An 18,274-nucleotide genomic window follows, 5' to 3' on the forward strand; every position below is an offset into this window, starting at 1 on the left:
AATAAATGGAAAGTAAGCCCTGGAAATGGAGTTAAGAGGACAGATAGCAGCAGAATCAGATACTGGGCCAGCATAATCAGATACTGGGCCAGAATGATCAGAAAAAGAAAGTCACCAGACAACAAAGGTAGAAAAAAATAATTTTATTTTCATTTTACTGTTTGGAATATGTCCACTTTGAGAATTTACATCTGCTATCTTATTTTCCAATGTATAGCAATTTGTTTCTAAGAATATTGCTGACAATTCTGTCAGTGTGGCAAGTGGTGAGCGATCATTTTCACGGTTAAAAATCATAAAAAATTATTTGCGATCAAGTATTTCGTAAGAAAGGCTTGTAAGCCTTGCCATGATTGCTGGAAAGTGGTTTGTTCTTCTCCTAAAAAAAAAATGTTTAATTCTCCCTGATCTGAAAAGGCAGTTATGAAATCGGCATGCCAAAGCCTGAGCTGCTTACTTACTCCTCCTCCTTCCTGTACTAGTCACAAGGCAGAATCCGCACCCAGCCTCAAACCTCGGGTCGTGTCATATGATCAGGTAGCTGAGCTCTGCAGCCCGAACTAACCAAAAACAAAATCTGGCCGGGGAATTCATTCCCATCTCCCAGATCAATCTGCTCCAGTCTAACCAGTCTTTGCCTTGCTTCCTCCCCCACCCTCTGTACTATGGTACAGTCCTGATGCGGTTGGCTGTCATGTGATTTTTAATAAACTATCCGGGTGCCGCCGGCCCCTGGCTTCAGTTCTGTCTCGGCTCACTAGTTTCTGCTTCTTCGGTTGTCAGTAAGTTAAACGCTCTATAGGCATTATGCTTCTTGGCGGTACCGGAGCTGTGCGTCCAGCTACTCCAGAGATCCAGGCTCTCGTTGATCAGGTAAGAGGAAAAGAGCGCAGAGAGTAATAGCAACTGGGAAAAAGAGAAAGAAAAATGGGGAATGAGCAATTGGATACAACTCAAGGGTAACTTATTTAAAAAGAAAAAAAAAAAGAAACCAAATGTGCAATAAAGCTAAATTAATCTTTCTTATTGACAATAAATTAGATTCAATAGACTTGACACTGCAATTTCACCGATAGTTTCACTGCGATTCCTTTTGCACAGTTAATTGCTTTTTATTGGCTGATATCCTTGCATAGGCTTAAAACAAAATAAAACACGGCTACCACACCTCTCTACTTGCATAGGCTGACATCCTTGTATTATCAACTAGACCGAATTGCTTACGACTTCTGAGGCCGGTGCTTTCAGCGCGGAAACACAGCACTGCTTCAAATCTGTTGAATCTAACAAGTTGATTGCCAGTAAGAAGGACTACTTTAGCTTTATTGCACATTCCTTCTTATTTGTTTTGTGTTTTAAATAAACAAATTGCTCTTGAGTTGGAATTCGATTGGTGGTCCCCAATTTTTTCTTTTTCTCTGTTGATTTGTTTGGGGGGGGGGGGGGGGTTTAACACAGTAGTACCAACTGGACCATGCCAAACCAAAGCTATTCAGGCAAGTATGTGACTTAACTCTCTGAATGAAAAAGTGTGGATTGTACTTGGGTATCTTTTTTTTGTGAGGAGTATGGGTTGTATGGGGGAGACCGAATTCCCCTCCCCTCCCTTACTTCAGTCAGGAAGGGATTCAAAATCAGTTTTTAAATTTACTTCTTGAAGTTGTTGTTGGGAACTGGAAGTCCCTGCAAGCCTTGGTTTCAAATCTGTACCTCTAATCTCCAGAGGAGGAGAGGTGGGATTGTTTTCCAAGATCCTGGTCAATCAACTCCTCCAGGGCTGAGGTACTACAGCCTAGGTGCCCTGGGTCTGTAGGAATTTTGCCTGCCTTGGGATGGAGGGTGGGTAAAAACTAGATCTGATTCAAGGTACAATCACTTGGGTCTCTCAGATCTTTTCAATTACCACTTTCTCTGGATCTGGTTTTATTTTTGGCTGCAGGGAGTGAAAGAGGTAGAAGCAGTACACACATAGGGCGAGAGCGAATGAGGCACAGGCAGCTAATCTGCTGCAAGCCTCTTGCTATGGTAACAGGTAGTCACCAGGCAGGATATCTTTTTGTTAAGCTGTAAGGTGAGATCAGACAGACCCTGAGATCTGATCTTCCAAATCGAATTAATGAAGGGAATAAACAAAAGTAGCGCACATAGGAAGGGCCCTTTTACTAAAGGGTTGCTGCCTGCCCAACGCAGCTGCTGGCAATAGTTCTGCCTCAAGCGCATGCCATTTTCCATAATTATTAGCGCAACACTAACCCAGCGGTAATCGGGCAGTGATGTGCTGCCCTGCTCAGTTACAGTGGGAGCCCTTACTGCCACCTCAGTGGGTGGCGGTAAGTGCTCCCCCCCACACACACATGGCCATGCGGTAAATGCAATTTTACCATATGGCCATGTCAGTTTTCAGCCTTTTTAACCTACTGCAGTTAAAGGGACCAGGCAGTGGAACTCCTGAAAGGAAGGAGAGCAACAGTTACTGGTTTTCCCCCTACCTTTGGAGAATGGATCAGCAGGATTTCTTACTAGAGGTTTCTCACTCGGTGTCGTCCTCCTTTGCTATTACTTTTTTAAAGCATATCTCCCAGGGGTTTTTTTTCCCCTCTTTGCTGAGCTTTATTTTACTTTTTAGCATTTACTCCAGTGATCTCTGTCAAGGATGGGAGGGGCGGTGGTTTTCCTCCTGTGTGTATCTGTTGATGTGTTCAGCCCTGCCTATTACTTTCATCTATTGCCTGGAGCATAGCCTGGCTGATAAACCCTGACTAGCTGGTTCTTGTTTTATCTCCCACAGCTTAGCTTGATCCCATTCACCTTACAGTGCTACCTTGCTCTAGATACCAGGCAGAGTTAGCCAACCCTCCCTGCCCATTCCCCATTTTTTAAATAGTTTTGTAGGCCGAGCTCCCTGACTACCTATCAAAGTCAGTATCGGCTTTCTCTTTTCAACTTCTCAGGCTGAATTGGAACAGAGGACTTTTATCACTCACCCATGCAGGGCCACTTTAACCCCCTCTGGGGTCCTGGGCATATTTTTTTGGATGTCCCCCACCAGCCAAGTCACTTCCTGCAAAAACTAAATATGACATAAAGGCATGGAACTGCTGGAGATTTATTTCCTGCACTGACATTTGACCATGCCAGTATATGTGCAGAAGCCACTACTTTGGAATCTACATGACCCATATGCACCTGCATCCAGTCCTCTTTTTGTGGTTAGCATGTAAGATCTGCATGCTTCAAATTTGCGTGATTAGCTTACTGCATCCACAAACAAAAATTCAGCATATCATTTATGTTACAAACTCAGTATACGTCTCTAACCCATAACTATCTGCATCAGCCCTTGTGTTGCCATGAGAGAAGTGGACTGGTAGCTGTTAGTCCACTTTTAAAGGTAATAAATAGAAATAAATCAAAACAGAAAAGAAAATAAGATGGTACCTTTTTTATTGGACTAACTTAACCATTTTTTCATGAGCTTTCGCAGGTAACTCTTCTTCTTCAGATCAGAAATTACCTTTGAAAACTCATCAAAAAATGTATTAAGTTACTCCATATCTTCTTACTTTCTCTTCTCTGTGTTGATTTATTTTTATTTATTACCATGGGAGAGAAAAAGAAGGAAATGAGATGATTCACAGGGCTTCATGAGAATCTGAAAGGGATGTGAAAGGGCAGCAGGAAAATTCTGAATGCATATAAAATAGACACATTTTTTTTAATGCTTTGCTATTTAAAAGGTTGAATTACTAGTTGCCAGCTGGGTTTTCTTTTTGTTTGTTTTTTGCTAGAGTAGGATCTAGGGATAAAAGCAATATTGGGGGGCTGGGTTTATATCCTCAGTTGACTGCTCCCATCTTGAAAAGTAATGTGCAGCAGCTGACACAGCCAAAAAAAACCTGTGACTTACACAGAAGCCAACTTTTTAAAATAATTAGGGAAGGTAAAATCATCACCAAAGTGACCATTTCTGGGAAAAGGTAACTAAAGTAGCAGATCCCAAACGTTAAGAATGGTTGATTTTTCATGTCATGGATCCATAAGCAGTCCGGACAGGACGGTGTAAAAACCGGATACAGCGGGATCCTCGGGATCTTCCCGGATTCGATCGCCAACATTTTAAAACGTCATTTTTCTTTTGGTAGTCGTATACATATGAACATTTTACATGTAACCTCCTAATGTTTTTTTTGTTTTCTCTGTGTATGGTATTTAACTCAGGACATTAATCATTATTCTCCCTGACCCTCCCATTTGCGCACAATCTAGTTACGTTTGAACTTCTGAAACTTTTGTTTTCACATAAAAAGGATACGTTTTGTACTGTTGTACTACAAATTGCTGTTTGGTCTAACAGATTTCATTCTACTGACTTTAGTCACCTTTTCCCAGAGGTGGTCTCAAATTACCCCCCCCCCCCCCCTTACTGGTAGAGCTGTCTAGATCTCCTATTGAGGTATTGGCAAATCACTTAATCGCCCCCTTTACTTCTGATACAACTCAGATTGTAATCCCTCCAAGAGAGATGCATGATGTACCTGATCAGAACCTGCCTTAAATTAAGCTTGCATTTGGAACACTGAGACAGCCGAACCACAACGGCCATGGCCCAATGCATTTGCTCAACATCACATTGAAAATTCAGGGTGGGGCTGAAAAGTGGTTTGATCTCCTCCAAAAAAAATAAAAATGTTTAATTCTCCCTGATCTGAAAGGGCAGCTATGAAATCGGCACGCTAAAACCCCCCTCCTTGCTCCTTCCTGTACTAGTCACAAGGAAAATCCGCACCCCCTCAACCCTCGGCTCGTGTCATATGATCAGTAGCGAGCTCTGCAGCCCGAACTAACCAAAAACAAACTCTGGCCGGGGAATTCGTTCCCATCTCCCAGCTCACTCTGCTCCAGTCTAACCAGTCTTTGCCTTGCTTCCTCCCCCCCCCCCCCCCCCCTCTGTACTATGGTACAGTCCTGATGCGGTTGGCTGTCATGTGATTTTTAATAAACTATCCCTCCCGGACGGTGCCGCGCCCGGGCCCTGGCTGGCTTTTCTTTCTGTCTGGGCTCAGTACTTTCTGTTTCTTCGGTTGTCAGTAAGTTAAACGCTCTAGAAGGCATTATGCTTGTTGGCGGTACCGGAGCTGTGCGTCCAGCTACTCCAGAGATCCAGGCTCTCCTTGATCAGGTAAGAGGAAAAGAGCGCAAATAGTAATAGCAACTGGGAAAAAGAGAGAAAAACGGGGAACAAGAAATTGGATGCAATTCAAGGGTAACTTGTTAAAAAAAAAAAAAGAGAAACCAAATGTACAATAAAGCTAAATTAATGTTTCTTATTTACAATAAATTAGATTTAGACTTGACACTGGGATTCCTTTTGCACAGTTAGTTGCTTTTTCTTGGCTGATATCCTTGCATAGGCTTAAAACAAAATAAAACACGGCTACCACACCTCTCTACTTACATAGGCTGACATCCTTGTATTATCAACTAGACCGAATTGCTTGCGACTTCTGAGGCCGGTGCTTTCAGCGCGGAAACACAGCACTGCTTCAAATCTGTTGAATCTAACAAGTTGATTGCCAGTAAGAAGGACTACTTTAGCTTTATTGCACATTCCTTCTTATTTGTTTTGTGTATTAAATAAACAAATTGCTCTTGAGTTGGAATTCGATTGGTGGTCCCCGATTTTTTTCTCTGTTGATTTGTTTGGGGGGGGGGGGCTTTTTTTTATTATTAACATAGTAGTACCAACTGGACCATGCCAAACCAAAGCTATTCAGGCAAGTATGTGACTTAACTCTTTGACTGAAAAAGTGTGGATTGTACTTGGGTATCTTTTTTTGTGAGGGGTATGGGGGAGACCGAATTCCCCTCCCCTCCCTTACTTCAGTCAGGAAGGGATTCAAAATCAGTTTTTAAATTTACTTCTTGATGTAGTTGTTGGGAACTGGAAGCCCCTGCAAGCCTTGGTTTCAAATCTGTACCTCTACTCTCCAGAGGAGGAGAGGTGGGATTGTTTTCCAAGATCCTGGTCAATCAACTCCTCCAGGTTTGAGGTACTACAGCCTAGGTGCCCTGGGTCTGTAGGAATTTTGCCTGCCTTGGGATGGAGGGTGGGTAAAAACTAGATCTGATTCAAGGTGCAATCACTTGGATTTCTCAGATCTTTTCAATTACCACTTTCTCTGGATCTGGTTTTGTTTTTGGCAGCAGGGAGTGAAAGAGGTAGAAGCAGTACACACATAGGGCGAGAGCCAATGAGGCACAGGCAGCTAATCTGCTGCAAGCCTCTTGCTACAGTAACACATAGTCACCAGGCAGGATATCTTTTTGTGAAGCTGTAAGGTGAGATCAGACAGACCCTGAGATCTGATCTTCCAAATCGAATTAATGAAGGGAATAAACAAAAGTAGTGAACATAGGGGCCCTTTTACTAAAGGGTTGCCGCAGGCCCAACGCAGCTGCTGGCGATAGTTCTGCCTCGAGCGCATGCCGTTTTCCATAATTATTAGCGCAACACTAACCCAGCGGTAATCGGGCAGTGACGTGCTGCCCTGCTCAGTTACAGGAGCCCTTACTGCCACCTCAGTGGGTGGCGGTAAGTGCTCTCCCCCACACACACACATGGCCATGCAGTAAATGCAATTTTACCATATGGCCATGTCAGTTTTCAGCCTTTTTAACCTACTGCAGTTAAAGGGACCAGGCAGTGGGACTCCTGAAAGGAAGGAGAGCAACAGTTACTGGTTTTCCCCCTACCTTTGGAGGATGGATCAGCAGGATTTCTTACTAGAGGTTTCTCACTCGGTGTCATCCTCCTTTGCTATTAATTTTTTAAAGCATATCTCCCAGGGGATTTTTTTTTCTGTTTTCCCTCTTTGCTGAGCTTTATTTTACTTTTTAGCATTTACTCCAGTGATCTCTGTCAAGGATGGAAGGGGCGGTGGTTTTCCTCCTGTGTGTATCTGTTGGTGTGTTCAGCCCTGCCTATTACTGTCATCTAGCGCCTGGAGCATAGCCTGGCTGATAAACCCTGACTAGCTGGTTCTTGTTTTATCTCCCACAGCTGCAGCGACTTGTTTGCTTAGCTTGATCCCATTCACCTTACAGTGCTACCTTGCTGAAGATACCAGGCAGAGTTAGCCAACCCTCCCCACCCATTCCCCATTTTTAAAATAGTTTTGTAGGCCGAGCTCCCTGACTACCTAACAAAGTCAGTATCGGCTTTCTCTTTTCAACTTCTCAGGCTGATTTGGAACAGAGGACTTGTACCACCCACCCGTGCAGGGCCACTTTAACCCCTTCTGGGGTCCTGGGCATATTTTTTTGGATGTCTCCCACCAGCCAAGTCACTTCCTGCAAAAACTAAATATGATATAAAGGCATGGAGCTGCTGTCTAGGCCACACTGCTGATGGTTCTGCACCTCAAAACAGAAGTCCACGTCAGAAGGGACAGGACCGGCAGAGCCATCAACTTTGCAACTCTACACCTTTCTAATGGCTTTTTATTTTTGATGTTTTTTTGGTGGAAGCAGCGGGGCAGGGTGGGAGGGGTTGGAGAAGATGCTGGAACAGGAGAAGAGGGGAGGGAAGATTCTGTATTATGGCATGTTACATATTTTAAACTCGATTATTTCAAGCACTACTTACCCAACACTAAACCACATACACACGTCTATGAAAACGATTCAACTGTATTTAAAGACCCCCTTGAGAGGTTGTGTCTTGTAATTTAAACCTGATCAGGCAAAAGTCTTCTATAAGACAACCATCTCAACACATCAGAACCTGCAAAATGTTCTCAAACCTTGTCTGTTATTATAACAAACTAAAATTATATTAAAGTTTTGATGTGATCTCAGTAAGTCCAACACACAATCAATCCCTCCACTGCAAAACACTACGCACAGACTTATGGTGAGATTCCGAGTGTGTTTTTGCACACCATAACAGCACTAACTCCTAGGACTCAAAGAAAAGCAAACTTAGCAGTGAAAAAGGCAGCAATGTAAATATTACACTGAGCCCTAAAACTCCAATACATCACCTATAGCCAGATGCTCAAAACTCCAGCACTGTTCTGAACAGTGCCGGAAAAATACTGCCCGATTAGCGCTTCTGAACTACTTCCTAATGCTCAACGCTAATGAGATGCAAATGTAGGTGTTCTCATAGCGCTGAGCGTTAGGGAGTTGTTTGGATGGTGCCTGGCGCATGTGCTCAAAAGTTGTGCGTTAAGCACAGCTCTTGATTGCATGCCCAGAGTGCCGGGGGTGGGGGGAGTAAGAAGAGGTGCCGATTTGATGAGAGCTACTCGCCGCTGTCACTTTCACCCCGGGACCGAGCCTGCACCACCCTCCACATAGATGGGACCAAGCCTGCAGCACCCTCCACCCAGACGGCTGCTGAGTGTCACGCATTCTGGCATCCCACATGCAGTGCTGGTCTCCTTGCTGGAGTGCATCAAACAGAGGTAGGTACCTGAACATGCATCAAATAAAGTGGCCCTGATGCCCAGAAATCCTAACGCCAGCTCTGAGCTGGCGTAGGGTTTACAGTGGGAGGAGCAGCCTTGAAAAATTCCACAGGGCAGGTAGTTAATCAGAACTGGAAAAAACTTACCCAGTTTTACTGGAACCTTTATTCTTCTGAGGTTCACTGCTCAGATGGAGATCTTGATTCTTGGCTTAATAAAATTGCCCTGCCAAATTTGCCTCCATCAGAGAAGGTGGGGTTAAATGGCTCAATAACCAGGGAGGAGTTCCAGCAGGCAATTTCACATCTTAAATTAAATAAGTCTCCAGGCCCGGATAAATACAGTGGAAATTTTTTTAAAATGTTACAAAAACCATATTATGGGGCCTCTGGAGGCATACTATACCCAGGCTATTTCCACAGGTGGTTTCCTGGCTCACTTAAATCACGCTTTAAATTTACTGTGTTGCTGAAGCCTAGAAAAGACCATCTACTTCCAGGATTATATCGACCTATTTCCCTTATTAATGACCTAAAAATATTAGCACAGATCTTGGCTGAACAACATAATGCCTAGATTGGTTAGAGAGGAATAGATTAGATTTATCAAAGGAAGGCAACTGGTAGTAAATACGAGGACACTTCTGTTAGCCTTAGAATAGTATCAGCAACACTCTCTACCTGCAGTGGCCATAAGCTTCGATTCAGAAAAATCTTTTGACTGAGTGGTCTTTTCTATTTCCATTTACAAAAAGGATAGATTTTGAGAGGTGTTTTTTTTTTTTTGCAACACCTTATACAATTCCCCAACTGCAGCAGTCTTGGTAAATGGGCATGCATCCCAGGAATTCACTCTCTGCTCAGGAACCAGACAGGGTTGCCCTCTGTCATCTCTTCCCTTTGCTGGCAAGATTGAAAACAGATGTGGCAGTCCTGGGAATTCCTGTTAAGGCTGCTTGTATCAAATGCATGGCGTTTTTTGAGGACCTTATGCTAATGCTTACTCGACCTGCTTCCACTCTTGCACTGACAAGCTGAGTAAAGGTGCATTTAGGTCCCCTGATGAAGCTTAAATTAAGTGAAACAGCGATCACCGTTGAGACATTTTTCAAGCTAAGGGGTCCTCTTACAGAGCAGCGATAAGCCCAACACGGGCTTACCGCTCGCTCTTCCGAGACTACCACCAGTGCAACGCAGCCGCCAGCGGTGGTCCCGCCCCAAGTATGCCTCATTTCCTTGGGAAAAGAAAAACCCCAGAAATGGCTTGTGCGATGGTAACCAGGCATCGCCACACGCTGTCCAGTTAGCGCAGGAGCCCTTATCGCCACCTCAAAGGACCCCAAAGTGCTTATTATATAATTATGATCGTGATTTTGAACTAATTTGAACTAATTTTATATTTAGAAAATTTTTGTGCACATGATTGATTAAAAAATTTTGAGGATTTTTTTTGTTTTTTAGATCAGTGATAATAACGGAGTCTCATGAATACTGGTATATGAAATTGAAGTTACCAGTATTGAATTTTTTTAGGTCTTTTTCCTCCTTTTATGATATAATTTGAAGTTATAGTTTTGTTTTCAGCTGTGATTGGGTTGTTTAGTTACATTTATGTCTTTTAGCTGAAATTTCCCGAATTTTGAATTTCAGTGTTTCCCCTAGTTCTCAACCATTAGGCTTCTCTTCCACTCGTAATTTAAGAAACATATTATTTATTTAAGTTTCTTATGTTTCTTAAATTACAAGATTGTTAAAGAAAGCACAAGTGAGCTGTCTGTCAAGTTTTTGGTGATGCACCTGTCAGGAGTTGGTGACACACCAGTGTGTCCCTAGTTGAGAACCACTGCTCTAATAAGATGAAAGGCAATGAGGGACCTGTGTGCTCATCAGCCTACACCATTTTTTGTTTTTTGTTTTTTGTTAAACTTTGTACAACCAAGAAGCAAATAAAACAAAATAAAGAGAAAAAATACAAACAAAACCCTATGTCATTTGTACAGTTTTGCTCAGTATCCATGATCAAAATAGCAATCAAAAACATAATAATAATACAAATACTTAAATTCCCATAACAGCACTCATATTATTTATTTAAGTTTCTTATGAGTGCTGTTATGGGAATTTAAGTATTTGTATTATTATTATGTTTTTGATTGCTATTTTGATCATGGATACTGAGCAAAACTGTACAAATGACATAGGGTTTTGTTTGTATTTTTTCTCTCTCTATTTTGTTTTATTTGCTTCTTGGTTGTACAAAGTTAAAAAACAAAAAATGGTGTAGGCTGATGAGCACACAGGTCCCTCATTGCCTTTCATCTTATTAGAGCAGTGGTTCTCAACTAGGGACACACTGGTGTGTCACCAACTCCTGACAGGTGCATCACCAAAAATTTGACAGACAGCTCACTTGTGCTTTCTTTAACAATCTTGTGTGTGGCAGGCTGGAGAGAACCGAGGACAAGGAAGTCGGGTACTTGAAATCTCCATTACTAGTTCCTAATTCTATCACCATCCCCATTTGGAAATTATGCTGGCCTCCGGACCATCCCTCTCCTCCTCCCTGGCATCATACAACCCCCAGTGTCTATATTTCCTTTGCATCATTGATAGCGGCAATGAAATGATATATTTGGTTTTGTCTTTCTTTAGCTGCATTTTGTAGTATTCAGCGTGTCATGCACGTGAACATTGACTGTCAGGTGTGTCACCACAGAAAGAAGGTTGAGAACCTATGTGAATTGTATTGTGTCCTTGATATGAGGCAAGGGGCTAGATACAGTTTTGTATTAGAGAGACAAAAGGTTCTGAAATCAATCAATGATTGTGAAAGTTAACTAACAAAGTAATGCACTTTATTCCTCTCTTTTTTTTCTTTTAAGATAAAGCCAGAGTATGAAGCAAAAACTGGGAAGTGCCCCCCCAAATTTAAAGCTGTCGAATACAAAAGTCAAGTAGTTGCTGGAACAAACTACTTTGTTAAGGTACGGAGCAAGTCTTCTGCCCTCTGTAGAAAAATGTTCATTGTAAGGATGTGATATACAGTACCAGAAAATAAACCATGTCCCGCATTGCCACATCCTTGAGTCACTGTATCTGCTTTAATGCCCTGGTTTGGGATGGACTCATTAGTGGATCCAAAACAGACCCACCGATAGGAAATCCATTGAAAAACCATCTGGGCAAATGGTTATCTCTAGCCTTACCTAGTCTAAATGACTGAGCAGGACCAGTCATTTACCGTTTACCCATGACCCTTTTCAGTCTGAGACACTAAAAGACAATTAGGGCAATTCTATAACTGGTTGCACACATTTCTGCACTACTTGTATATAAATGTACAGAACCCCAGCATTTTTGCAAGTCTGCCAACACTTACTTATGGTATGTTGCGGCAAAGTGAGTAAGTGCTATTCTATAAGAGTGTGAATAATTAGCATAGTGCAAAAATGCAAGGGGGGGCATTTGTGTGACAGGGGCATTGCTGCCACATTAAACACACAGAACACATGCTGTCTTTTATTAAAGATTAGCTTGCGTTATCTGCAGCAGGGCCCATAGGAGTATGTACACCCTTTCTGCTTTTGGCCACCCATTGCCAGATATATGGCTGGTGTACCTGTGGGAACATAAATGTGAGGCACACCAATGCTTAGTTACACTGGTATTCTGTAATGTGAGTTGGGCTACCAGATGCAGTTAGAAAATGCACTCTCATTGTGTGGCATCTGGATGCCCAGTTATAGAATTGCCTCTAGCATCCTTTCAAAGGACTCAGTTTTCCTAGGTAGGAAATGGTGTGTCCCTTCTGAGACCCCTTTGGTGTGGCATATGCTATTAAGAATCCTACTGGGTATTTAGAGATACTAGATTTGGACACATGTAGCCAGCTTCACATCTGTCACAGAGAACATTTGGTATTCATTGAAACTTATGGGGAAGTATCAGCCTTGGATATACTGTTCTGGTTATCTCTGCAGGCATTTTTTTTCAAATGTTAGTGAACGTGTTACGTTCTACAGCAAGAACTGCTTTGTGAGCTGGCAGTCTGGCTTCTTTCCACTAGCACAGTGGTTCCCAAACCTGGTCTTGGAGGCACCCCAGCCAGTCAGGTTTTCAGGATACAATGAATATTCATGAGAGAGCTTTGCATGCACTGCCTTCACTGCATGCAAAACTCTCTTATGAATATTTATTGTGAGTATCCTGAAAACCTGACTGGCTGGAGTGCCTCCAGGAGCAGGTTTGGGAACCAGTGCACTAGCCTTGGCCAGTGATTTGTTCCTCAATTTTTACTGTATATTCTCAAAACTCATCAGTGTTTCACTCCTCTCTACTGCTAAAGAGCACCAGGATATGATGGACCTGAGTCCTGCTTTCTGGAAAGAAGCAAAAGAGAAATAAGAGCCTCAGTTGATCTTAAGGAGATTTGGTGTCAATATGAACATAAGCAGAGAAGTGAATAGGCAGCATCCCTGGCACTTCTTTTGCAAACAAGGCCATTTTCTAAGATGAGTTCAGTTAGAGTGGTGAATAACAGAATAAGAATGCGTTACTGTTTCTTCTAAACTGTCTGCCACTCTTCAGCAGACTGGAGTTGGATTGTATTATTCCTGCTTCTTTCATGGAAGCCTCAGGACAGGGAAGTATGCATGTTCTGCTCTGTCTTACATCTTGCCTATGGTTTTGACTGCTACTTTCAGGTTAAACTGTAGCTTCCCCATCTGTAGCATTGCATACATGAAGCATAGTGCTTCTCACCCTTCTCCTAGATACACACTTCACCAGTCAGGTTTTCAGAATATGCATGAAATCTGCATACAGTGGATCTGTAATATTCCACACCTCTGGCATATTTTTTGATAGTCCTGAAAACATAACAAGCTAGGTGTATCTCCCTTGAAGTACTGATCTACCAGCACTATAGACATGATAGGCTAAATAAGGCAAGAGTGGGCTATGGTCATAATTTCAGGCAGTGGTTGAGGAGGATTGGGGAGGAACACCAGTGTACCTAAGATTCACTGAGGTGCTGCAGTAGCAGAAAGTTATTAAATAAGGCTCCTTTTTATTTCCACCCTCACCCTCTCCTGCCAGGTTGATACCGGTGATGAGTTTGTACATGTGCGTATCTTCCAATCCCTTTCGCATGATGGAAAGAAGCTGAGCCTCGACAGCTACCAGACAAACAAGACCCAGCACGATGAAATCTGTTATTTCTAAACCTGAGTGCTGCACTGCAAGGCCTGCCTGGACCTCCCACACTTTTTCAAATATGAAATTGGAGTATAGAAAGGTTGATAAAAAGTAATATACTGAATGTATCACGTTCTTTGGAGTCCTGAAGTCTTTGTATGCATCTTCCTTTTTTAAAGCGTTTCAGCTGCATATATACTCTTGATTTATTGACTTGCTATACTGCTTATTTCAATAACATCTAAATCATTGGAGCGGTGATTCCTGGCTCAGAACCCAGCATTCTGTATCTGTAGTTGGGATGAATTTTCCCTGTGTGCATCACTTTGCACTTGTCCACGTTAAATTTCATCTGCCATTTAGATGCCCAGACTCCTAGTCTCACAAGATATGTCTGCTGTTCGTTATAATTTTCTGCTATTTTAACTGCTGAATCATATGCTTAAAGCAGTCTCTTGTGCCTAGACTTAAATACTTACTAGACAAAGAATTGTACCCTGGTTTTCAAAGGGAGCCAGAGAAGTTTTCAAAAGACTTGGGGGTGATTGGTCCCACTTCTCCCTATATAAAAAAAAGTCTGGCTGCAGTATTTTTTCCACTAGTTGAAGCCTTTTCACAATGTCTACGTAAGTACATAAGTATTGCCATACTGGGAAAGACCAAAGGTCCTTCAAGCCTAGCATCCTGTTTCCAACAGTGACCAATCCAGGTCACAAATACCTGGCAAGATCCCAAAAACGTACAAAACATTCTGTACTGCTAATCCCAGAAATAGTGGATTCTCCCCAAGTCCACTTAATAATGGTCTATCTCCCCTCAGCCGCCTTTTCTCCAAACTGAAGAGCCCTAGCCACTTTAGCCTTTCTTCATAGGGAAGTCATCCCATCTCCTTTTATCATTTTTGTTGCCCTTCTCTGCACCTTTTCTAATTATACTATATCTATTTTGAGATACGGTGACCAGAATTGAACGCAATATTCGAGGTGCGGTCGCGCCATGGAGCGATATAAAGGCATTATAACATCCTCATTTTTGTTTTCCATTCCTTTCCTAATAATACCTATTTGCTTTCTTAGCCGCAGCAGCACACTGAACAGAAGGTTTCAACGTGCCATCAACAATGACCCCTAGATCCCTTTCTTGATGCGTGACTCCTAACGTGGAACCTTGCATGACGTAGCTATAATTCGGGTTCCTCTTTCCCACATGCATCACTTTGCACTTGCTCACATTAAACGTCATCTGCCATTTAGACGCCCAGTCTCGTAAGGTCCTCTTGTAATTTTTCACAATCCTCCCATGATTTAACGACTTTGAATAACTTTGCGTCATCAACAAATTTAATTACCTCACTAGTTACTCCCATCTGTAGATCATTTATAAATATGTTAAAAAGCCACGGTCCCAGCACAGACCCCTGGGGAACTCCACTAACTACCCTTATCCATTGAGAATACTGACCATTTATGTTTCAACAATTTTATTGAAGACAAAATAAACACAAATTCTATTCGTGAGATGCACATGGTACACAAATAGCACATAGCCAGCAGTCAACACATTAGTACTTGTGTATACATAACAACGTCTTCAAACTTTTAACTTTTACCCCATCTCCCCAACAAAGCATGAGATTCCTCGGGTACTTTAACCAATCCCCTGCCCCCCCCCCCCCCACTACCCTATCCCCCCTCCACCTTCTTAATACTGACCATTTAACCGTACTCTCTGTTTTCTATCTTTTAACCAGTTTTTAATCCACAATCGAACACTGCCTCCTATCCCATGCCTCTCCAATTTCCTCTGTTGTCTTTCATGAGGTACTTTGTCAAACGCCTTCTGAAAATCCAGATACACAGTATCAACCGGCTCACCTTCATCCACATGTTTGTTCACCCCTTCAAAGAAGTGTAGTAGATTGGTGAGGCAAAATTTCCCTTCACTAAATCCATATTGACTATCGGGCTCATTTTCGAAAGAGAAGGACGCCCATCTTTCGACACATATCGGAAGATGGGCATCCTCACAGAGTCGCCCAAATCAGCATAATCGAAAGCCGATTTTGGGCAACTGCTTTCCATCGTGGGGACGACCAAAGTTCACGGGGGCGTGTCGGAGGCATAGCGAAGGCGGGACTTGGGTGTGCCTAACACATGGGCGTCCTCGACCCATAATGGAAAAAAAAGGGTGTCCCTGACGAGCACTTGGACGACTTTACCTGGTCCTGTTTTTCTTACGACCAAGGCACAAAGAGGTGCCCGAACTGACCAGATGACCACTGGAGAGAATTGAGGATCACCTCTCCTTACTCTCCCAGTGGTCACTAACCCCCTCCCACCCTAAAAAAACATCTTTAAAAATATTTTGTGCCAGCCTCAAATGTCATACTCAGGTCCATCACAGCAGTATGCAGGTCCCTGGAGCAGTTTTAGTGGGTGCAGTGCACTTCAGGCAGGCGGACCCGGGCCCACCCACCCCCACTTGTTACACTTGTGGTAAATGTGAGCCCTCCAAAACCCACCACAAACCCACTGTACCCACAGCTAGGTGCCCCCCTTCACCCATTATGGCTATGGTAGTGGTGGGTAGTGGGTTTTGGGGGGCTCAGCACACAAGGTAAGGGAGCTGTGTACCTGGGAGCAATTTCTGAAGTCCACTGCAGTGCCCCCTAGGGTGCCCGGTTTGTGTCCTGGCATGTCAGGGGGACCAGTGCACTACGAAAGCTGGCTCCTCCCATGACCAAAGGGCTTGCATTTGGTTGTTTCTGAGATGGGCGTCCTTGGTTTGCATTATCGCCGAAAATCAGGGACGACCTAAATTTCAGGATTTGGGTGTCCCTGACCGTATTATCGAAACAAAAGATGGACGCCCATCTTGTTTCGATAATACGGGTTTCCCCGCCCCTCCACCGGGACTTTTTGCGAGAACGTCCTCAACAAAACTTGGGCGACCCTTTTGATTATGCCCCTCGACATCTCATTAATCCATGCTTTTGAATATGCTCTGTAATTTTGTTCTTTATAATAGTCTCTACCATTTTGCCCGGCACCAACGTCAGACTCACCAGTCCTATAATTTCCCGGATCTCCTCTGGAACCTTTTTTAAAAATCGGTGTTACATTGGCCACCCTCCAATCTTCCAGTACCACACTTGATTTTAATGATAAATTACATATTACTAACAATAACTCCGCAAGTTAATTTTTCAGTTCTGTCAGTCCTCACCGGCCTCCCACTTAGCCATCTATCCCCCCTTCAATCTGTTCAGAACTCTGCTGCACGTCTCATATTCCGCCAGAATCGATATACTCATATCACCCCTCTCCTCAGGTCACTTCACTGGCTTCCGATCAGATACCGCATTCAATTCAAGCTTCTCCTTCTTACCTACAAATACACTCAGTCTGCTGCCCCTCACTATCTTTCTACCCTCATCTCCCCTTACGTTCCCGCCCGTAACCTCCGTTCACAGGATAAATCCCTCCTCTCAGTACCCTTCTCCACCACCGCCAACTCCAGGCTCCGCTCATTCTGCCTCGTCTCACCCTATGCTTGGAACAACCTTCCTGAACCCTTACGCCAAGCCCCCTCCCTGCCCGTCTTCAAGTCTTTGCTTAAAGCCCACCTCTTCAATGCTGTGTTCGGCACCTAACCCTTACCGTTCAGTGAATCCAGACTGCCCCTATCGGACCGACCGTTCACTTGTCTATTAGATTGTAAGCTCTTTGAGCAGGGACTGTCTCTCTTTGTTAAATTGTACAGCGCTGCGTAACCCTAGTAGCGCTCTAGAAATGTTAAGTAATAGTAGTAGTACTCTGGGATGAATACCATCCAGTCCAGGAGATTTGCTACTCTAAGGTTTGTAGAACTGCCCCATTACATCCTCCAGGTTTACAGAGAATTCATTAAGTTTCTCTGACTCGTCAGCTTCAAATACCATTTCTGGCACCGGTATCCCACCCAAATCTTCCTCGGTGAAGACCGAAGCAAAGAATTGATTTAATCTCTCGGCTACGGCTTTGTCTTCCCTGATCACCCCTTTTACTCCTCGGTCATCTAGCGGTTGTTTTTAGGCTGCTTGTATCCCTTCCCAAATTAGCATGAACCAGCCATTCTCAACTGGGAGGGGTAAAAGAAACCAATGCTAAGTGCATATGAGAAAGTATATTTTATTCACTTACCAGATACAATAGTTTCTCATGAGAGATCAATTTAGTAACATAAAAAGCTGTTTACTGATTTACATGACTCTTTTTCTGCAAACTATCCTTCTCACAGATTATTATCTGGTTCCCTTGAGCTGTTAGGCAACATTCTGATATTTATACTGGTTTCTTTCCCAAGGCCTCCCTTGCCCGTAAGGGTATAAATACCAGAGATCATGCAGGCTCATCAATCTCTGATAGACTCCAGAGTCATATAGACTTATCAATCTCTGGCCTTTTAACCCATTCCATTATGCATATCTGTGCTCATAATTCTACACAGTCCAACTAATTCTTTTGCCGGCTTCCTGCTTTTAATATACCTTAAAAAATGTTACTATGTGTTTTGGCCTCCAATGCAATCTTTTTTTCGAAGTCCCTCTTAGCCTTCCTTATCAGCGCT

General features: G+C 43.1%; 1 protein-coding gene and 1 long non-coding RNA gene across 3 annotated transcripts; one reads left to right on the top strand and one right to left on the bottom strand.

The window, feature by feature from the left end:
* Nucleotides 1-550: 550 nt before the first annotated feature.
* Nucleotides 551-13,919, top strand: CSTA (cystatin A). Of its 2 annotated transcripts, none has more exons than XM_030203974.1 (3): nucleotides 551-873; nucleotides 11,353-11,454; nucleotides 13,568-13,919. In XM_030203974.1, exons 1-3 carry the CDS (start codon nucleotides 808-810, stop codon nucleotides 13,691-13,693), a joined length of 294 nt encoding a protein of 97 aa, XP_030059834.1. In that variant the 5' UTR covers nucleotides 551-807; the 3' UTR covers nucleotides 13,694-13,919. The 2 variants fall into 2 exon arrangements, with proteins under 2 accessions (XP_030059834.1, XP_030059833.1); XM_030203973.1 differs by lacking the exon at nucleotides 551-873 and adding an exon at nucleotides 5,024-5,179.
* Nucleotides 769-3,118, bottom strand: LOC115470638. Its single transcript, XR_003942226.1, has 2 exons — nucleotides 2,490-3,118; nucleotides 769-906 (listed from the first exon to the last, which is right to left on the bottom strand). It is a non-coding gene; the product is annotated as an uncharacterized LOC115470638 (long non-coding RNA).
* Nucleotides 13,920-18,274: the final 4,355 nt, after the last annotated feature.

The sequence above is a fragment of the Microcaecilia unicolor genome, chromosome 5, assembly GCF_901765095.1.
Source record: "Microcaecilia unicolor chromosome 5, aMicUni1.1, whole genome shotgun sequence".
NCBI classification, from domain to species: Eukaryota; Metazoa; Chordata; class Amphibia; order Gymnophiona; family Siphonopidae; genus Microcaecilia; species Microcaecilia unicolor.

Excerpts from the sequence above, each read along its gene's own strand:
- CSTA (XM_030203974.1), top strand. The coding sequence starts at position 808 with ATGCTTCTTGGCGGTACCGGAGCTGTGCGTCCAGCTACTCCAGAGATC. Across the intron at positions 874-11,352 it reads TCCAGGCTCTCGTTGATCAG|ATAAAGCCAGAGTATGAAGC; the intron begins GTAAGAGGAAAA and ends TTTTCTTTTAAG. Across the intron at positions 11,455-13,567 it reads GAACAAACTACTTTGTTAAG|GTTGATACCGGTGATGAGTT; the intron begins GTACGGAGCAAG and ends CTCTCCTGCCAG.